At 45.3% G+C, this 23,141-nt stretch overlaps 1 protein-coding gene across 2 annotated transcripts in view; it reads left to right on the top strand.

The window, feature by feature from the left end:
- Positions 1–23,141, top strand: part of TMEM65 (transmembrane protein 65) — a 207,346-nt gene that overhangs the window by 68,028 nt on the left and 116,177 nt on the right. Inside the window, exon 2 of one of the 2 annotated variants that reach the window (XM_089677522.1) lies at positions 9,659–9,718. The exons of the other annotated variant lie outside the window; for it this stretch is intronic. Within the exon in view, the coding sequence (XP_089533648.1) occupies positions 9,659–9,718 (60 nt within the window). The remainder of the gene's footprint in view (positions 1–9,658; positions 9,719–23,141) is intronic. 2 annotated transcript variants of the gene reach the window in all.

A 23,141-nucleotide genomic window follows, 5' to 3' on the forward strand; every position in this document is an offset into this window, starting at 1 on the left:
GAAATTAGCTTGTATAAGAGAGAATGGCAGTAGGTGGCTGTCAGGGTCCAAGATGCTTGCTTTTTTTTTTTTTAGCCTCTGAACTCTCAAAATACAAACCAATAAAACTGCTGGCCCTGAGGAAATCCCAGGTTGGATTGTATGGGCAGAAGGACAATTACAGGGGTTAGAGAAAAAAAAATGGAAACATTACATGATTTTCAGGTGTGAAAATGACATGTTTCGTGTTGAAAGCGGAAGTGATGCAACATTATTTTGCTTCTGCTGAGTGATGAGACACCTAGCTAACAGGTGGAAAGCCTCACTTCCGTCATTTACTGCGTGCGTTGTTAGTAATAGAGTCATGTCAGAGCTTACTGAGCTTCAAAGAGGGCAAATTGTTGGTGCCACTTAGCTGGTGCCTCTTCGACTGAAGTTGCCAATTTATTTGCTGTGTCGCGAGGTACAATATCAAAGGTCATGATATACTGTTCCTGGAAAATGTCATCTAATGAGCGTAAGCGCGGTCAACATGGTCAACTAACCAAAAGAGACCAAAGGAAATTGCGCAGGATTGTGACCACGAATAAGAAAACAACTGCTGCAAAAATGACTGCATAGATTAATCTCAGTCCCCCGCCCTTGGCAGAGGGTGGGGGACGCACAGCAAGTCTAAACAAAAGGCGGAAGCTACCCAACTTTTCATGGTTACAAGCAGGTTATTGGTTGCTAGGACACGGTATCCTGACCCTGCTGTACCTCTCGCCCTCTACCTTTTTGTGTAAGATACGATTGTAAAGGGGAAGGGGCAGGCTGTGCTGCAGAGGGCACTGAGAATACTGATGTGAAGGATGGTTGTGATGGGAGGGGGACTGGGACTGAAGACATTCATAGCAAGGAGGCCTGTGATGGGAAGAGGGGTCTGTGAAAGGAGACTTTGATGTGAAGGTCGAGGGAGCGAGGACACTGATTTGAAGATGGGTGGACCGAGGACACTTATGTGAAAGTGTGTGTGTGGGGGGAACCGAGGACACTTATGTGAAGTTGGGGGGATTGAGGACATTGATGTGAAGATGGGGGACTGAGGACATTGTAGTGAAGATGGGGGACGGAGGACATTGATGTGAAGATGGGCGAACTGAGGACACTTATTTGAAGGTGGGGGGACTGAGGACATTGATTTGAAGATGGGAGGACTGAGGGCACTTATGTGAAAGTGGGGGGGGGGGGGGGGACTGAGGACACTTATATGAGAAGGTGGGGGGACTGAGGACATTGGTGTGAAGATGGGTGGACCAAAGACACTTGCGTGAAAGCGTGTGTGTGTGGATGGGGGGGGGGGGGCGAGGACACTTATATGAAGGTGGGGGGACTGAGGACATTGATGTGAAGTTGGTTGGACCGAAGACGCTTATGTGAAAGTGGAGGGGACCAAAGACACTTATGTGAAGGGGGGGGGGGGACTGAGGACATTGATGTGAAGATGGGTGGACCGAAGATGCTTATGTGAAAGTGGGGGGACCGAAGACACTTATGTGAAAGTGGGGGGGACCGAAGACGCTTATGTGAAGGTTGGGGGACTGAGGACATTGTAGTAAAGATGGGCTAACCATGGACACTTATTTGAAGGTGGGGGGACTGAGGACATTGATTTGAAGATGGGTGGACCGAGGGCACTTACAGTTGTGACCAAAATTATTCAACCCCCACTGAAATTGAGTGTTTTGGCCAGTTTGACATTGCTTTTGATCATTCAGTCATCTTGCTTACATTTACATTAAAGAGGCACTTGTAGGTCAGACAAATATAACATAACAGTTATAATGAAATAACCACAAATGTCTTTTCTGTGCTCACAGCATTATCAGTTTTATTCAACCCCCAAGTGACATTCAATCTTAGTACTTAGTACAGCATCCTTTTACAGTTATAACAGCTTTTAAACGTGAAGCATAGCTTGACACAAGTGTCTTGCAGCGATCTACGGGTATCTTCGCCCATTCTTCATGGGCAAAGGCCTCCAGTTCAGTCACATTCTTAGGCTTGCGCACTGCAACTGCTTTCTTTAAGTCCCACCAGAGGTTCTCAATCGGATTTAAGTCTGGTGACTGCGATGGCCACTCCAAAATGTTCCAGCCTTTCCTCTGCAACCATGCTCTAGTGGACTTGGAGGTATGCTTGGGATCATTGTCCTGTTGAAAGGTCCAACGTCTCCCAAGCCTCAGGTGTGTGACGGACTGCATCACGTTTCCATCCAATATCTCCTGGTACTGAAGAGAATTCATGGTACCTTGCACACGCTGAAGCTTCCCTGTACCTGCAGAAGCAAAACAGCCCCAAAGCATGATTGACCCTCCACCATGCTTCACAGTAGGCAAGGTGTTCTTTTCATCATAGGCCTTGTTCTTCCTCCTCCAAACATAGCGTTGATCCATGGGCCCAAACAGTTCTAATTTTGTTTCATCAGTCCACAGAACACTATCCCACAACTTTTGTGGTTTGTCCACATGGCTTTTGGCATACTGCAGTCGACTCTTCTTATTCTTTGGAGACAGCAAGGGGGTACGCCTGGGAGTTCTGGCACGGAGGCCTTCATTACGCAGTGTGCGTCTTATTGTCTGGGCTGAAACTTCTGTACCCACATCTGACAAATCTTTTCTCAGTTCCTCAGCAGTCACACGGGGACTTCTCTCCACTCTACGCTTCAGGTAGCGCACAGCAGTCGAAGTCAGCATCTTCTTTCTGCCACGACCAGGTAGCGTTTCAACAGTGCCCTTTGCCTTGAATTTGCGAATGATGCTTCCTAAGGTGTCTCTTGGTATGTTTAACATCTTTGCAATCTTCTTATAGCCATTGCCCTTCCTGTGAAGAGAAATCACCTCTTCTCTTGTCTTCCTGGACCATTCTCTTGCCTTCACCATGTTTGTAACCACACCAGTAAATGTCTAGAAGGAGCTGAGTATCACAGTCATTTTAAAGCTGCCTAATTGGTGCTTATTATGCTTGATTGCTGCTCGGTGACATCCACAGGTGTTTTCAATACCTGATGGAAAGCACCTGTATGAACCTCTGTTCTTCAGAGTGGTAGTCTTTAAGGGGTTGAATAATTGTGGCAATGAAGAAACCACATAAGAACCATTTACTACTGTATTACATAAACAATTGATGTCATTTTAGTTGCATTTGGGTAGTTACAACGTCCTTGTAGGATTTGATTCTGAATACAATTCCAAATGTACACTATAGTCCCTAAACCCCTTTACAGCATTGGGGGTTGAATAATTTTGGTCACAACTGTATGTGAAAGTGGGGGGGGGAGCTGAAGACACATCTATGTGAAGGTGGGGGGACTGAGGACATTGATGTGAAGATGGATGGACCAAGGACACTTATTTAAAGGTGGGGGGACTGAGGACATTGATTTGAAGATGGGAGGACTGAGGACACTTCTATGTGAAGGTGGGGGGACTGAGGACATTGATGTGAAGATGGGTGGACCGAGGACACTTTTGTGAAGGAATCTGTGATATAAAGGGGGGTGAAGGGGGCTGTGATGTGAGGAGCAGGCTATGGACACTGATAAAAGAGAGGGATGGGGGGATGTGATGTGAAGGATCTGAGTCCTAGCACAAACATGACTTTATAAAGGTTGTGGTGTAAGAATGATCGGTTTTAGAATCTGCCATGAAAAGTAAAAGATCACTGCCAATTAGTGCTGTTTTGACTATGAGTTGTCCTTTTGGAATGCCTTCAAATACACCTTTATTTAATAGGAATCAAGCAAGAGGTTCAATAACTATAGTAAGTACTAGTAGTGGGGACAGTGGGCATCTCTGTTTGGTAACTTTTTGAAGTGCAATAGAGGAGGCTAGAGTGTCTTCCAGATAGATTCTAGTAGTAGGTGGTGAGTACAGGCTATAGATAAAATTGAAAAAAGAACTGTTGAAAGGATTGCAAGGATTCAATTAGTTTCTGTGTCATTCCCAGTAAGCTGAAATCTGAGAAAGGTATTTCATGTCTTGATTAAACAGAGAAACTGGGTAACCTGCCCTCCTTCCTTTCCAGTAGGTGGATAGGTCTTGTCTATGATTATATGGTGGTACAGCAAATCTAGCAGTTTGCCAACCTGTTTTATTAGCTTGAAAAACGTGTTCCTCAGGCCACCAGGGGCCTTGACACCAGCAGAGTGTGCAATAACCCTCATTACCTTCAATGATATGCCTTTTCTACAAATGAAGATCATCTTCTGCCAGTCATGGGATGAATGTATTTTTCAGAAAATCATCTCCCCCTAGTGAGGTGGTGAACTATTAAATGTATAAAGTAATACAATAATAGTCTCTAAAAACCTTCACTGTATCTGAAGGCTTGGTTTTAATCTCGGCATCCCTGTTCCTGACAGCTGCAATGTCATGAAGTGGATGTCGGCTCCTTGCAAGATTAGCAAGCAGTCAGCCTAACTTGTTCCCGTAATTTAAAAAGTGGACATCCACCATCTGTCATTTTTTTTTTCACACACATATCACATAAGTGTTTAACAGTTTTCCAGCTTAAGTGATCCTGGCCAGACATGTCACCCTTGCAGATATGCACATTGAGGGGAATTTATCAAAAAGTTGTTTTTTGCAAGCAATCGGCTTCTATCTTTCATTTTCAAAGCTACAGTAAATAGAACAAGTTGAAGATAGAAGCTGATTGGTTGCCATTCACAGCTGCTCCATATTCTGTCTGCTGCAGTTTTGATATATTCCCCTCTTTGGGCTTTATCACAGGCCTAAATACAGTCAGGTCCATAAATATTGGGACATCGACACAATTCTAACATTTTTGGCTCTATACACCACCACAATGGATTTGAAATGAAACGAACAAGATGTGCTTTAACTGCAGACTGTCAGCTTTAATTTGAGGGTATTTACATCCAAATCAGGTGAACGGTGTAGGAATTACAACAGTTTGCATATGTGCCTCCCACTTGTTAAGGGACCAAAAGTAATGGGACAGAATAATAATCATAAATCAAACTTTCACTTTTTAATACTTGGTTGCAAATCCTTTGCAGTCAATTACAGCCTGAAGTCTGAAACGCATAGACATCACCAGACGCTGGGTTTCATCCCTGGTGATGCTCTGCCAGGCCTCTACTGCAACTGTCTTCAGTTCCTGCTTTTTCTTGGGGCATTTTCCCTTCAGTTTTGTCTTCGGCAAGTGAAATGCATGCTCAATCGGATTCAGGTCAGGTGATTGACTTGGCCATTGCATAACATTCCACTTCTTTCCTTTAAAAAACTCTTTGGTTGCTTTTGCAGTATGCTTTGGGTCATTGTCCATCTGCACTGTGAAGCGTCCAATGAGTTGTGAAGCATTTGGCTGAATATGAGCAGATAATATTGCCCGAAACACTTCAGAATTCATCCTGCTGCTTTTGTCAGCAGTCACATCATCAATAAATACAAGAGAATCAGTTCCATTGGCAGCCATACATGCCCACGCCATGACACTACCACCACCATGCTTCACTGATGAAAATGGAAATAAAGGAATGAGAGCCACCCTTCAGTCTCTGTTCTTCGGAGTCACCTTTTTCAAACATACACAATGTAGCTGCAACCATGATACCTCCACCCAAAAAGTACAGCCTCCTTAACACTTTACATTACGAATGGCTTGACTACAAGGAATGTGTTAGAGGCAGTAGTTTTGGGTGGAGACTTCATGGTTGCAGCTGTGAATGTTTGAATAAAATCAAGAAGAATGTCACCACAATGACTTCACATGCCTGATGAAAAGGTCCTGCGTGGCTCCAAAACATTGCTATTATAACCATGATGTGATTGCTGATTGAAGCTTTGGACCAGTTTTGTCGATCCTGGTGTGCTGGCGACATACTTCTCGCTTTGAACATTCTCAGTTCCAACCTGTGGACGCTACAGCATCCATCTATACCTACAGCATCCATCTATACCTACAGCATCCATCTATACCTACAGCATCCATCTATACCTACAGCATCCATCTATACCTACAGCATCCATCTATACCTACAGCATCCATCTATACCTACAGCATCCATCTATACCTACAGCATCCATCTATACCTACAGCCAGTTTCAGGAATGTGTGCATTGGAATTATTGTACTTGTGTTTAATTAAAATTTGCTCAGAAAAGCAAAGATTGGAATGCGGCTCTCAATCTTATTCATCTATTTTCTTTAATTGTAGCAATCTGTTTAACATGTAAAAGGATAGACTGTCCAACCAAAATGACATTCATTGAAATATGAGCAGTGGAGAATTGAGTAAAAATCTCGATCAAGCAGGCAGAGACGTATCCAAGCTTAAGTTAGATCCAGAGACTCCAAAAATGATAAGATGCCAAATCTTGAGCAACTGTGGAAGTTCTCACATTGACTATTGTAACTTCCTCCTCAATGGCCTACCTCATCGCAGGATATCCCCTCTTCAGTGTATCATGAATGCTGCTGCCAGACTCATCCACCTTACTAACTGTTCTGTATCTGCCACCCCTCTCTGCCAATCCCTCCACTGGCTTCCCATTGCCCAACGAATAAAATGCAAAACATTAACAATAACATATAAAACCTTTTATAACTCTGCCCCAAATTACATCACCAATCTTGTCTTCAAATATCACCCAAACCATCCGCTTCTGCTCTCTAGCTCCCTTGTCTCATCCTCCCATGCTTGTCTCCTGGACTTCCCCAGAGCCTCCCCCATCCTCTGGAACTCTCTACCCCAATCTATCAGACTATCGCCTATCACTTTTAGGCGATCTCTGAAAACCTATCTCTTCAGGGAAGCCTATCTTGCCTTCAGCTAATAACGGAATTGTCTATTCCTCCTACCAGTCCATCCTCTACAGTTATTACCTCTTGTACCAGTAGCCCCTTCGTCTTAGATTGTAAGCTCCAAGGAGCAGGGCCCTCCTAACCCTCTTGTATTGAACTGTATTGTTGCTGTATTGTCTCCCTTTTTATTGTAAAGCGCTGAGCAAACTGTTGGCGCCTTATATATCCTGTATGATAATAATAATGTCAACTTGTCTTCTGCAGCATTTCATGTGATGATAAAGTCCCTTCAACTACGACTTGAGAGTTTTTGGAATTGAGGCCATAAATATTGACTATTGTTATCAACATAGTAAATTGGTTTGTGGTATAGGCCCATCGTTCTGGTCATTTTCTTGGGACTCCAGCCTTGCATCTGCAGGCAGGTGTTCTTCTGACAGAACCCATAATTTTCCTGAAGTGGCTTGTTCTAACTCCTATGTCTGTATTAGAATTACAAGGCTAATTAAAATTGATAACATTAAATTCAGGATTACAACATCCATTTTTTATAAACAGCCATGTATAAAAACGCATAAATATTAAAAAAGTGGGACAGCCTGAGAGAAAATGACAAAACAAATGAATTATTACAAAAATCTGTGCGAGAAACCTTTTTTAATTCAAAACCTTATCCAAAGCAGCTTAAAAAAGACTTGTGAACTGGAACACAATCGCTATATTTACAGTAGCACTTGTGTTGGAGTAGTGCAGGATTCACATGCTACATGAGCCGAAGAGCTGGCCAAACACATCATTTCAGTTGTACAGTGAAACCTATGGTTTGATACACCAATCAAGAATAGCAAGTATTCATTTTTATTTCACCTCTTCATCATCCTTTGTTGCTTTTAAATGCTGCTGATCCCGTGCCCAGTTTAGCAGCCACGTCCCGTCTACATACACTCCATTGATGGCTGCATGGAATTTTTCAGGGTGGGTTTCCTTATGGTGACAACAGGTGACGATGCCTGCAATAATGTAAGTTGTAAAAGCCATTTGTTGTCCCCATCAAATGCCTGTTTGATAGTTACAATGCAGGAGCACATTCGGGAGTCCAGGACAAAACATTGTCACTCCATAACAAAGTGTATTAAGGAGGACCTTCATGGCAGAATCACCAGGTATGATTTTAAAGCAGAACTCCAGTTAAATGTTATTTTCCCATGCAGTGAGGCTGCGCCCGCACTGCTTGGGCTAAATTCATCGTTTTGTCTAGGGGCTCAGGGTAAAGCTATACTTACCCATTCCTTCGATCATCCAGAAAACTGCACTCCCCCACGTCCAGCAGTGGACTGTTCCTGCCGTCCTCATGTCCAGAGCTGGTTTATGGGCGCAATGACATCAGGAACAGCCCGTTCACAAGGGCGCAATGACATCAGGAACAGCCCATTCACAAGGGCGTAATGACATCTGGAACAGCCCATTCACAAGGGCGCAATGACATCAGGAACAGCCCATTCACAAGGGCGTAATGACATCTGGAACAGCCCATTCACAAGGGCGCAATGACATCAGGGACAGCCCATTCACAAGGGCGTAATGACATCTGGAACAGCCCATTCACAAGAGCGCAATGACATCAGGAACAGCCCATTCACAAGGGCGCAATGACATCTGGAACAGCCCATTCACAAGGACATAATGACATCAGGAACAGCCCATTCACAAGGGCGCAATGACATCAGGGACAGCCCATTCACAAGGGCGCAATGACATTAGGAACAGCCCATTCACAAGGGCGCACTGACATCAGGAACAGCCCATTCACAAGGGCGCAATGACATCAGGAACAGCCCATTCACAAGGGCGCAATGACATCAGGAACAGCCAATTCACAAGGGTGCAATGACATCAGGAACAGCTCATTCACAAGGGCGCAATGACATCAGGAACAGCCCATTCACAAGGGCGTAATGACGTCAGGGACAGCCCATTCACATCTGTTTTATTTATATTTTACTTAAGATAAGGCACTATGTGATTTTTTTTTTTATGTTGAGGTTTCTTTGTGAGCCATTGAAAGGCTGAATATGAAGATTGATGATTGAAGTTGGCACACAGTGCCTTTTTATAATATTATATTTATTTTAATTTTATTTCTTATCCTTTGTTTTTTTTTTTTTTTTTAAATATATTTGTGTGATATATACTTTTGGGAATATTGGTATTAGCATATTCATATTCACAGTTTTGTATGCTTTTTGGGGGAAAATGTATCTTTAGCTATTTATAGCCTTATTGTATTGAATGATTTAAGGGATACCGTAAAATTCACATATATTATAAAGAGTAAAGATATACTTACCTAATCCGCCAATCCTCCGAGCGCAAGACTGGTCCCTGCCGCTTCTGCCCCTCTGCATGCTAGCGGTCTTGTGAATGGGACTGTTCCTGACATCATCACGCCCATAGACCGGCTCCGTGCTTGAGGACAGCAGGAACAGTCCACCACTTGATGTGGGGTAATGCCTTTTTGGGAGGGTTCGAAGGACAGGGTAAGTAGTCGTTCGGGAGCCCCTTGGACAAAACAAACAGTTAACCCATACAGTGTGGACACAGCCGCACTGCTTGAGACAAAAAAAAATGTACATGGAGTTCCACTTTAAATGATTGTTTGCTACATGCCATTAATGAACTGTTCTGGTGACAAATCAATTCATTTATAACCAGTGTGTAAAGGTTCAGCTGCAAATGTTTGCTCTTAAGCTACTTGCTTTCTGTGATTTATTATTTTTTTCAGCCTTGTTCATTTTGTATTCTTTTAGTTCCTTTAAAATGATCCGGATGTTGTTTAGAAATAAGACTGTTTCTCTCAAATCCTTTCCAGCCTCCCGATATCCTAAAACCCCTCCCTATGCAGTGCCAGCAGAGGATGATCCTCACTATGGTATGATGACAATGTGGAATGATGTTGGTGTGGCTTTCTGGCATGGAGCCTGCAGCTTCTCGCTTGGCATTATATGTTTGGTTCCACATGACTTTTGCAGCTCTGGATGTTCATTTTTTAAGGTGGAACCAAGTATCTGCTATACACAGCCTTTCATTTTGGAGTTTTTAAGGTGTCCCATATTTGAGCAGATCGTTTGTTGGATATGATGAAATTTGCTGTAAACGTTTGTAAATGCCCTGCCAGTTCAAAGTAAGTCTTGTAACGCTTCTTCTACTAACTCACTAACAAACTCATGCAGACTCCACCTCCGCAACATCGCCAAAATCCGCACGTTCCTAACCCCGGAAACCACTAAGCAGCTCATCCACTCCCTCATCATATCACGACTCGATTACTGCAACTCCCTCCTCACTGGCCTGCCTCACCACAGGCTATCCCCGTTTCAGTCGATCCTCCATTACGGCAGCCAGACTCATCTACCTTACCAACCGCTCTGTTTCTGCCACCCCCCTCTTCCAATCCCTCCACTGGCTTCCGATTGCCCAACAGATCAAATTCAAAATCCTAACACTGACATACAAAGCTGTCCACCACACTGCCCCGAACTACATCACTGACCTAATATCCAAGTACCACCCAGCACGCACTCTCCGCTCCTCACAAGACCTCCTTCTCTCTAGTTCCCTGGTCTCCTCCTCCCATGCCCGCCTCCAGGACTTCTCCAGGGCGTCACCCATCCTCTGGAACTCCCTACCCCAATCCATCAGACTATAACCTACTCTCCTCTCCTTTAGGCACACCCTGAAAACCCACCTCTTCAGGGAAACCTACCCCACCCCCTGCTAATTGCCAACCTCCTCCACTCTTCCTACCACTCCATCCCCCACAGCTATTTCCTCCTGTACCACTATCCCCTCCCTCCTAGATTGTAAGCTCCAAGGATCAGGGCCCTCGAACCCCTCGTGTATCACATTGTATTGTTATCGTACTGTCACATGTTCTGTCTCCCATTGTAATGTACGGCGCTGAGCGAACTGTTGGCGCTTTATAAATACTGTATAATAAACTTCTTATGCAGATTCCTAAGAATCCTGGAAACCATTTAATAGCCAGTGCCTAGGTTTCAGATCATACATTTTTTTTATCTTATCTTTTTATAACTCATTATTTTTATAGTCCATTTTTTTTTTTATCGCTTAAGCTATAGTATCTGGACAGTTTTTTAAATATATATATTTTTTTAGAAGATTAGAAAATGCTTTTCCAAAGAGACCCTACACGTTACAGTAAGGCTTTCGTGATGCAAACTTTACTTTTAGAAATCGACAAGAAAATAATCCAATATCTAGCCGTCCCGGGAAAGAGAAAATAAGCAAAGTAGTCTCCTTGGGTAATGCTAGAGATGACAAATCCATCCATGGAAAAACATAGTGAAAGTATCTGGTTACCATATGAATACAGAAAGATATCAAGACCTTCCAATTAGATTGTATGAATTACCGTGTTTTTCGCTCCATAAGCCGTACTTTTTCCCCCCCAAAAAAGGGGGGAAAATGTCAGTGCGTCATATGGAGTGGCTGGTCCGGTATTCCCGCCGCCACCGTGTCAGAATACCGGGCCGGCCGCTCGGCTATTCTCTGCAGCAGAACCTTACCTGTTCCTCGGTCCAGTGCTGTACAGTTTCCTGCACCGGCATCTTTAATGTGGGCACCTGGCTGTGACAGCCGGGTGCCCACTGTGCATGCGCAAGAAGCGCTGTGAATGGTCCGGCGTCTTCTGGGACACATGACAGACGCCGGACCATTCACAAAGCACAGCGCTTCTTGTGCATGCACAGTGGGCACCCGGTTGTCACAGCCAGGTGCACACACTAAAGAGAGGACAACTTAGCGAAAGTGGGAGCAGGTACCTGTCAAATTCAGGTATCCGCTTCCCCTCCCCCTCCCCAAAGGTCCGCAGTCTCTGGTCATTCCCTGTACTGTCTGCAGTCTCTGGTCATCCCCTGTACTGTCTGCAGTCTCTGGTCATCCCCTGTACTGTCTGCAGTCTCTGGTCATCCCCTGTACTGTCTGCAGTCTCTGGTCATCCCCTGTACTGTCTGCAGTCTCTGATCATCCCCTGTACTGTCTGCAGTCTCTGATCATCCCCTGTACTATCTGCAGTCTCTGGTCATCCCCTATACTGTGTCCGCAGTCTCTGGTCATCCCCTGTACTGTGTCCGCAGTCTCTGGTCATCCCCTGTACTGTGTCCGCAGTCTCTGGTCATCCCCTGTACTGTGTCCGCAGTCTCTGGTCATCCCCTGTACTGTGTCTGCAGTCTCTGGTCATCCCCTATACTGTGTCCGCAGTCTCTGGTCATCCCCTGTACTGTGTCTGCAGTCTCTTGTCATCTCCTGTAATATAGTGAGGAACAGAAGTATTTGAATACCCTGCGATTTTGCAAGTTCTCCCACTTAGAAATCATGGAGGGGTCTGAAATTCACATTGTAGGTGCATTCGCACTCTGAGAGACAGAATAAAAAATAAAAAATTCAGGAAATCACATTGTATGATTTTTAAAGAATTTATTTGTCTTGCACTGCTGAACATAAGTATTTGAACACCTAAGAAACAGCAAGAATTCTGGTTCTCAAAGACCTGTTACTGTGCCTTTAAAAAGTCCACTTCTACTCCACTCATTAATCTAACTTAGTAGCACCTGTCTGAGCTCTTTAAAGACACCTGTCTACCCCACAGTCAGTCAGACGCCAACTACTACCATGGGCAAGACTAAAGAGCTGTCAAAAGACACCAGAGACAAAATTGTGGACCTCCACAAGGCTGGAAATGGCTACGGGGCAATTGCCAAGCAGTTTGGTGAAAATAGATCAAGTGTTGGAGCAATTGTTAGAAAACGGAAGAGGCTAAAGACGAATGTCAGACTCCCTCGGACTGGGGCTCCATGCAAGATCTCACCTCGTGGGGTATCACTGATGAGGAATCAGCCCAGAACTACAAGGGAGGAGCTGGTCAATGACATGAAGAAAGCTGGGACCACAGTTTCAAAGGTCACTGTCGGTAGAACACTTCGCCGTCATGGTTTCAAATCATGCATTGCACTGAAGGTTCCCCTGCTCAAGTCATCACATGTCCAGGCCCGTCTGAAGTTTGCCAATGACCATCTGGATGATCCAGAGGAGGCATGGGAGAAAGTCATGTGGTCAGATGAGAACAAAGTAGAACTTTTTGGTCTAAACTTCACTCGTCATGTTTGGAGGAAAAGGAAGGATGAGTTGCATCCCAAGAACACCATCCCTACTGTGAAGCATGGGGGTGGTAACATCATGCTTTGGGGGGGTTTTCTGCGAAGGGGACAGGACGACTGCACTGTATTAAGGAGAGGATGAATGGGGCCATTTATTGTGAGATTTTGAGCAACAACCTCCTTCCCTCAGTCAGAGCATTGAAGATGGGTCATGGCTGGGTCTTCCAACATGACAACGACCTGAAGCACACAGCCAGGATAACCAAGGGGTGGCTCCGTAAGAAGCATATCAAGGTTCTGGAGTGGCCTAGCCAGTGTCATGGCTCCCGGGTATGACCAGAGCTGTGTGACTGACGCAGGGAAACGCAGACTTCAGATATGTTATAAACAATGTAATTTATTAACACTAACCATACAAACATAAACGCAGTGCAATACTAAAACATAACACAGTGCAAACAAACCAACCAACTACCCACAGATAACAGTACATACAATGCAAGCGTCGTCAGGCAGGCCGGGTCGATATCAGTCGGGCAGGTAGGTACAGGGGGAGCAAGCGGAGAATGGTCGGGGTCACAGGCCAGGTTCAGCAGGTAGCGGGCAGCGTGGTACAGAGGGTCAGGCAGAGGAGAATGGTCAGACAAGCCAGGGATCAGAGCAGGGTCAGCAGAGAATCAGACAGGAACAGAGAGCAGGAACAGGATACAGGGCCCAAGAGAAACACAACACCAAGGCAGAGTCTGCAGGTCTGAATGTCCCTTAAATACACCAGTATAATTAGTTCCAGGTGTTTGACTGGCTGCAAGGTTGAGTCTCTGATTGCTGGGAGTACCCGCTGGCCAGCCCTGGTACTGCAGCTCATAAGGCAGCTGAGTCCCACAATTGCTGGCCAGTCCATTCCTGACAGCCAGTCTCCAGACCTAAATCCAATAGAACATCTTTGGTGGGAGCTGAAACTCCGTGTTGCTCAGCGACAGCCCCGAAACCTGACAGATCTAGAGGAGATCTGTGTGGAGGAGTGGGCCAAAATCCCTGTTGTAGTGTCTGCAAACCTGGTCAAGAACTACAGGAAACGTCTGACCTCTGTAATTGAAAACAAAGGCTTCTGTACCAAATATTAACACTGATTTTCTCAGGTGTTCAAATACTTATGTTCAGCAGTGCAAGACAAATAAATTCTTTAAAAATCATACAATGGGATTTCCTGAATTGTATTTTAAATTCTGTCTCTCAGAGTGGGAATGCACCTACAATGTGAATTTCAGTCCCCTCCATGATTTCTAAGTGGGAGAACTTGCAAAATCGCAGGGTGTTCAAATACTTCTGTTCCTCACTGTGTGTCCACAGTCTCTGGTCATTCCCTGTACTGTGTCCGCAGTCTCTGGTCATTCCCTGTCCTGTGTCCGCAGTCTCTGGTCATTCCCTGTACTGTGTCCGCAGTCTCTGGTCATTCCCTGTACTGTGTCCGCAGTCTCTGGTCATTCCCTGTACTGTGTCCGCAGTCTCTGGTCATTCCCTGTACTGTGTCCGCAGTCTCTGGTCATTCCCTGTACTGTGTCCGCAGTCTCTGGTCATTCCCTGTACTGTGTCCGCAGTCTCTGGTCATTCCCTGTACTGTGTCCGCAGTCTCTGGTCATTCCCTGTACTGTGTCCGCAGTCTCTGGTCATTCCCTGTACTGTGTCCGCAGTCTCTGGTCATTCCCTGTACTGTGTCCGCAGTCTCTGGTCATTCCCTGTACTGTGTCCGCAGTCTCTGGTCATTCCCTGTACTGTGTCCGCAGTTTCTGGTCATTCCCTGTACTGTGTCCGCAGTCTCTAGTCATCTACTGTGCTGTGTCTGCAGTCTCTGGTCATCTCTTGTACTGTGTCTGCAGTCTCTGGTCATCTCCTGTACTGTGTCTGCAGTCTCTAGTCATCTCCTGTATTGTGTCCGCAGTCTCTGGTCATCCCCTGTATTATGTCTGCAGTCTCTGGTCATCCCCTGTACTATGTCTGCAGTCTCTGGTCATCTCCTGTAATATGTCCACAGTCTCTGGCAATCCCCTGTACTATGTCCACAGTCTCTGGTGATTTCCTGCACTGTGTCCGCAGTCTCCTGTCATCTCCTGTACTGTGTCCGGCAGTCTCTTGTCATCTCCTGTACTGTGTCCGGCAGTCTCATTGTCATCTCCTGTGCTGTGTCTGCAGTCTCTGGTCATCTCTTGTACTGTGTCTGCAGTCTCTGGTCATCTCTTGTACTGTGTCTGCAGTCTCTGGTCATCTCTTGTACTGTGTCTGCAGTCTCTTGTCATCTCCTGTACTGTGTCCGGCAGTCTCTTGTCATCTCCTGTACTGTGTCCGGCAGTCTCTTGTCATCTCCTGTACTGTGTCCGGCAGTCTCTTGTCATCTCCTGTACTGTGCCCGCAGTCTGTGGTCATTTGCTGGACTATGTCTGCAGTCTCTGGTCATCTCCTGTACTGTGTCCGGCAGTCTGTTATCTCCTGTACTGTGTCCGCAGTCTGTGGTCATTTGCTGGACTATGTCTGCAGTCTCTTGTCATCTCCTGTACTGTGTCCGGCAGTCTCTGGTCATCTCCTGTACTATGTCCGCAGTCTCTGGTCATCTCCTGTACTGTGTCCGCAGTCTCTGGTCATCTCCTGCACTGTCCGCAGTCTCTGGTCATCTCCTGTACTGTGTCCGCAGTCTCTGGTCATCTCCTGTACTGTGTCCGGCAGTCTCTTGTCATCTCCTGTACTGTGTCCGCAGTCTGTGGTCATTTGCTGGACTATGTCTGCAGTCCATTGGTTCGGAATTTTTTTTTCTTGTTTTCCTTCTTTAAAACCTAGGTGCGTCTTATGCAGTGAAAAATACGGTACATATTATATCATGGTTATGAAGAAACAACATACAGAGCAGCAGCCTGTGCATTCTCTCTTGTAAAATATCTGGAAGCTGTACTTATGCTATATAAACCAACAACAAGATTATTGGAGAACCTGGACAATTTTAATCTCTTGCTACAATGAGATTTACCATTGACTGTCGGTCACCTGAATAGGCTAAAGCAACCTTTCTCAACCTGTTCAACATGGAGGGACCCTTGTAATACCTTTCCAGTCTCAGGAAATCCCTGCTAAAAATTCCTATATCTACAACTCATGATAAATTAGTGTGGTGGTCAGTGGGAAGAATCCTCCTTACTCTTGTGGCCATTGGGAAGAATTACCCCCTTACTGATAGCCAAGAAGATCAATGGTGTCGGTGGAAATTTTTTTTTGGCATAAGGAACCTCAAGGAACCCCTAGCAACCTCTGGAGAAGCCCTAGTTGGGAATTCCCTGGGCTAGAGCAGTCTTTTTCAACCAGAGTGCCTAGGCATCCCGAGTTGCCCCAAGGTTTCTTCAGGGGTGCCTTGGCAAAATGCCTAACAAATTGCCTCTCTGTTTGGACTGAAGTCAAACTAAAAAACTATTAGTTTAGTTGTTTACATTTTGTAATGGGTGCCCCAAGATTGTACACAATTTTAAAGGGTGCCTCGAGATTTTGCAGAATTTTAAAGGGTGCCTTGAATGGGGAAAAAAGGTTGAGAAACACTGGGCTAGAGCTACAGAGGAGATGTTTAGTTGGCTGTGCTACTAAAATCTCAAATCGCTAAACAAATTGAACAACTCAAATGGCTTCCTATGGACTAAGCTACACAAATAGCATGCAGCAGTATCTTTCAGAGATAGATTGGTACATTGTACAGGAAAAAAAAGTGAGCTTGGTTAAATGGACCCTCATAATTCAGGAGGAATTAATTGTGGTAACTCATCACAACCATTCTGTAAGCAAGATGTACTTTATCGGCAAGAAAATTACATTTTATTCAAGAGAGGCTATTCACGGTAGTACAATGAGTTCCAGTGCCTTGGAAAATGTTGCCACTCAAGTTAACTTAATGGTTCTTTTCAAAAGTTATCTAAAAAAGACTATCATCCAATGTCAAATGTGTTGTGTTTTGGCATCACATGGTTCTCCATTAACGGTTTTGAAGTGCATAGCAAAATATTATTGCTGATCAGGGCTATTTTTTTCCAGGGAATATGTGCAGGTACTCTCCTCTCCCCTCTTCCAAGTCACGCCTTGTCTCTGCCCCCTACCCACCTCCAAGCATCGTCCCTTGGTTCCTATCCAGTACAACCCCTTTAGGAGAAAACAGAACCAAGTATCATTTTGTAGTGCTAAATAATTTGTGTAGAATATGTTAATTATAGAAACACTATAAAAAAGAACAGTCAACAACAATATACCACCCCCCCCCAGCAACAATAGATAATCCACAGCAATAATCCCCCCTCTCAAACAACAACAGATCCCCCAGCAACAAAATACCCCCCTAGCAATCACAGATCCACCCCAGGAACAATAGTGTCCCCCAGCAGCAGCAATAGATCCCCAACAGCTATCATTAATAGACCCTCTAGCAGCCAGAAACAATAGACCTTCTTTCAACAGTAGATCCCTCCCAGGAACAAATGACCCCACCAGCAGCAATAAATCCCCCAGCAGCCAGCACCAATGTAACCTCCAGCACCCCTTGCCATTACATACATTCATTCATTGGTAGAGGTGCTGGAACTGCATTCCCCCACGGTCCCGCTGGAAAAAAAGCGCTGTTGCAGATACTGCAAATCGTTGTTTTTTTTTTTTTTTCCTTTAGAAAAGCCTGATGGTTTGTTTTAATAATTCTTCATCTGTGCAGATGTTGTACTAGCAATCCCATTTCCTTTGTAGCTTCTGGACAATGCTGAGGCCATTCTTCTAACATTGTCTTGGTCAGGGGGAGCTTTATGTTGGCCATAAGCATAACTAATTTTTTTTTTATTCTAATTTAAAAAATAGAAAAAAACATTAGCCTCCAAGACACCCTTTAACACCCAAACGTAAATATACACCTTATTGTTGCTGAAATGTTCCTGTGTAGTAACTTTTTTGTCTGGCTGTACAATTGCCAATTTTTAGTGAGGTTTAACCGACTTTTGATCACTAAAACAACTGAAAATAAAAGCAACCTTCCATTTATGTGTAGTGGGACTCCTGTAGGAAGCCGCAATATTGTAGGTCCCTAGGGTCTTTCCCTGCACTCTGCCCCGCAGCCAGGCACATGATCACAGTCCCTTTTTGGCTCAATAAGCAGTGTAGGGGATGTTCTTTTCGTTTTTTAGTTTTGGAGTAACTGGGATAAGGTTGAAGGAATTGGATGGGATACCCCAAAAAGAGAACTATGTAGAGGTTGAGGACAGTAAACTCCCTTCTGAAAAGCTGAAGCAGAAGTCCTTGCAATAGCAAATGTGCACTTGGCTTTGTAGTAGAAGCAGGTCCATTCACAAAGAACTAGATCAGTGATGGTGTACCTTTAAGAGACCGAGTGCCCAAACTGCAACCCAAAACCCACTTATTTATCACAAAGTGCCAACACTGCAATTAAACCTGAATACTGAGGTTTTAGTTTAGAAAAACAACTCGTACATTAACATCTTTTGTGTTAAAAGACAAACACAATAACAGAGCTTCCACTGAGCACCAGCACAAGGGGGCAAAGTTCCACTGACCACCAGCACAAGGGGGCAAACTACTACTGACCCATCAGCACAAGGGGGCAAAGTTCCACTGAGGACCAGCACAAGTGGGCAAAGTTCCACTGACCACCAGCACAAGGGGGCAAAGTTCCACTGTCCACCAGCAGAAGGGGGCAAAGTTCCACTGTCCACCAGCACAAGGGGGCAAAGTTCCACTGACCACCAGCACAAGGGGGCAAACTACTACTGACCCATCAGCACAAGGGGGCAAAGTTCCACTGAGGACCAGCACAAGTGGGCAAAGTTCCACTGACCACCAGCACAAGGGGGCAAAGTTCCACTGTCCACCAGCAGAAGGGGGCAAAGTTCCACTGACCACCAGCACAAGGGGGCAAAGTTCCACTGTCCACCAGCACAAGGGGGCAAAGTTCCACTGTCCACCAGCACAAGGGGGCAAAGTTCCACTGACCACCAGCACAAGGGGGCAAAGTTCCACTGACCACCAGCACAAGGGGGCAAAGTTCCACTGACCACCAGCACAAGGGGGCAAAGTTCCACTGACCACCAGCACAAGCTAAAATCTTGTGTTAATAAAACCGAATGTATTAAAACTCACAGCCAGTCCAATATATATATATATATATATTTATATATATCCTTGGCAGTACACTGGCCGGCCATGCGAAAGCTGCAGCATGTGTGCCACAGGTTCGCCACCACTGAACGAGATAGACTAATCTTTTCAGGATACCAGCCAATGTTCCCTTTAGACAAACACACAACTGACTCTCTAGCACAAGAGGGGTGGCAGCAGCCCAAATGTCTTTAATATCTCACAGCAGTTTGTACTCTAATGGTCCAGGGAAAGTTGGTTGCCTCCTTCCAACATCCTTTCTCCTGTGATACCAGACTACAGTAGACAGCCCCTCAGTCTGCTCTCTGTAGCTTCAGCATCCAATCCTCAGGTTGCCTACCTGAGGCCTAACAAACCGTAAGCACGACAGCTGTACCCAGAGGACAGAAAGCCCTCCAGGCTGGACATCCCTTCTGCAGGCAAAGACCCAGAAGCCCTGTGTCTCAAGAGTACTTATACAGACACGCAGCACCCTTCAGGGCTACCCTCCCTGGGATTGGCCAGGACAGTTTAAATATTCCTACTGTTATTTGTTCCACACCTATATTCCAGAGGATTCTACTGCTGTCTGGAAAACAGAGGAAACAATCAAACTAGCACCAGCTGAAACACCGAGCAGACCCAACTGATCACATGCAGCTGCTCTGATTACAGCGAGCACAACTAAATTTACCTAACAGAACAATTACAGCCACTCTGGTTACAGTGAGACGAACTAAGTTTACTTAGCACCAAAAATACAGCTCCACAGAACACAGTGAGCCAGAACTAAATCTACCCAATCCTAGCACCTATCTAGGAGGTTGCTACAAATGTATTCAATCAACAGTCAAACGTTGATAGTCTCTGTAGATTAAAATAGATTTAAGGTGATTGTAAACCTCAGATATGAACAAAGCATAGCCCTCTATAGTGTGTATTTGTCTCAATCCTGAGCACTAAGTGTCATTTATGTCTGTTGCATTGTTCATCTGCTATCAGCATTTGTCACTTCTGCTAGATTTTCCTGACGCTAAGAGATAAAAAGGTGACAGGAGAGGGAGATTCAGCACACAGCCAGTGATTTACAGCCTCAGCTCTTTTCCTGTGTGCTGTGTGAGGCAGTGGGGCGGGGTGTCCCTTCCCTCCAAACAGCTTTCCGCTCTCCTCACACCTTCAGCTTCCCACCCCTTGTTTTCTGAAAGTTCAGACATGCTTTATAAATTCTGCACTTTGAACAGCTGTGGAGGGGAGATGGCTACACATAAACAGGTACAACTCATGTAGGAGGATTTGTTTAATCTCTGTGTATCACCTGAGGCCAGTCACTTCACTGGGTATATGGAAGGGAAATTTGCTAATAACAAGAAAGATCTGTCTAGTGATCTCAAAGACAATGATAGTATATTTCATCACATTCCTTTAGCTCAAATGCCCAGCAATTGATTGAGGGAAAATACAGTAATTTTATCTCCATAAGACGCCCCCCCCCCCCCAAAAAAAAAAAATTTGGGAAAATGTCTATGCGTCTTATGGAGCGAATATGGAGTGGCCGGCCTGGTCATTCCACCGTCGCTGTGTTAGAATACCAGGCCGGCCGCTCAGCTCTTCTCTGCAGCAGAACCTGCTCCTCCGTCCTACTTGTTCCTCAGTTCAGCGGGGTCCTCACCATCTTCTCTCCCAAGCGCCGTCATCTTTAGTGTGGACACCCGGCTGTGACATTTTGCGGCTTCACAGCCGGGTTCCCACTGCGCATGCGTGAGAAGCGCTGAACTTTGTGAATGGTCCGGCAGTCTTCTGGGACCTGTCACGTGTCCAACAAGACTACGGGGAGGGAGGACAACTCAGCGGGAGTGGGTACCTGTCAAATTCGGGTACCCACTCCCCCCCCCATTTCTGCTCCCCAAAGGTCTGCAGTCTCTGGTCATCTCCTGTTCTTTGTCCGCAGTCTCTGGTCATCTCCTGTACTATAACTGCAGTCTCTGGTCATCTCCTGTACTGTGTCCGCAGTCTCTGGTCATCCCCTGTACTGTTTCCGCAGTCTCTGGTCATCTCCTGTACTATGTCCGCAGTCTCTGGTCATCTCCTGTTCTTTGTCCGCAGTCTCTGGTCATCTCCTGTACTACAGTTGTGGCCAAAATTATTCAACCCCCAATGCTGTAAAGGGGTTTAGGGACTATAGTGTACATTTGGAATTGTATTCAGAATCAAATCCTACAAGGACGTTGTAACTACCCAAATGCAACTAAAATGACATCAATTGTTTATGTAATACAGTAGTAAATGGTTCTTATGTGGTTTCTTCATTGCCACAATTATTCAACCCCTTAAAGACTACCACTCTGAAGAACAGAGGTTCATACAGGTGCTTTCCATCAGGTATTGAAAACACCTGTGGATGTCACCGAGCAGCAATCAAGCATAATAAGCACCAATTAGGCAGCTTTAAAATGACTGTGATACTCAGCTCCTTCTAGACATTTACTGGTGTGGTTACAAACATGGTGAAGGCAAGAGAATGGTCCAGGAAGACAAGAGAAGAGGTGATTTCTCTTCACAGGAAGGGCAATGGCTATAAGAAGATTGCAAAGATGTTAAACATACCAAGAGACACCTTAGGAAGCATCATTCGCAAATTCAAGGCAAAGGGCACTGTTGAAACGCTACCTGGTCGTGGCAGAAAGAAGATGCTGACTTCGACTGCTGTGCGCTACCTGAAGCGTAGAGTGGAGAGAAGTCCCCGTGTGACTGCTGAGGAACTGAGAAAAGATTTGTCAGATGTGGGTACAGAAGTTTCAGCCCAGACAATAAGACGCACACTGCGTAATGAAGGCCTCCGTGCCAGAACTCCCAGGCGTACCCCCTTGCTGTCTCCAAAGAATAAGAAGAGTCGACTGCAGTATGCCAAAAGCCATGTGGACAAACCACAAAAGTTGTGGGATAGTGTTCTGTGGACTGATGAAACAAAATTAGAACTGTTTGGGCCCATGGATCAACGCTATGTTTGGAGGAGGAAGAACAAGGCCTATGATGAAAAGAACACCTTGCCTACTGTGAAGCATGGTGGAGGGTCAATCATGCTTTGGGGCTGTTTTGCTTCTGCAGGTACAGGGAAGCTTCAGCGTGTGCAAGGTACCATGAATTCTCTTCAGTACCAGGAGATATTGGATGGAAACGTGATGCAGTCCGTCACACACCTGAGGCTTGGGAGACGTTGGACCTTTCAACAGGACAATGATCCCAAGCATACCTCCAAGTCCACTAGAGCATGGTTGCAGAGGAAAGGCTGGAACATTTTGGAGTGGCCATCGCAGTCACCTGACTTAAATCCGATTGAGAACCTCTGGTGGGACTTAAAGAAAGCAGTTGCAGTGCGCAAGCCTAAGAATGTGACTGAACTGGAGGCCTTTGCCCATGAAGAATGGGCGAAGATACCCGTAGATCGCTGCAAGACACTTGTGTCAAGCTATGCTTCACGTTTAAAAGCTGTTATAACTGTAAAAGGATGCTGTACTAAGTACTAAGATTGAATGTCACTTGGGGGTTGAATAAAACTGATAATGCTGTGAGCACAGAAAAGACATTTGTGGTTATTTCATTATAACTGTTATGTTATATTTGTCTGACCTACAAGTGCCTCTTTAATGTAAATGTAAGCAAGATGACTGAATGATCAAAAGCAATGTCAAACTGGCCAAAACACTCAATTTCAGTGGGGGTTGAATAATTTTGGCCACAACTGTATGTCCGCAGTCTCTGGTCATCCCCTGTACTGTGTCCGCAGTCTCTGGTCATCTCCTGTACTGTGTCCGCAGTCTCTGGTCATCTCCTGTACTGTGTCCGCAGTCTCTGGTCATCTCCTGTACTGTGTCCGCAGTCTCTGGTCATCCCCTGTACTGTGTCCGCAGTCTCTGGTCATCTCCTGTACTGTGTCCGCAGTCTCTGGTCATCTCCTGTACCGTGTCCACAGTCTCTGGTCATCTCCTGTACCGTGTCCGCAGTCTCTGGTCATCTCCTGTA

This window comes from Staurois parvus, unplaced genomic scaffold (assembly GCF_062004578.1).
Source record: "Staurois parvus isolate SC_StPar_1 unplaced genomic scaffold, SC_StPar_1.0 ptg000187l, whole genome shotgun sequence".
Lineage (NCBI taxonomy): Eukaryota > Metazoa > Chordata > Amphibia > Anura > Ranidae > Staurois > Staurois parvus.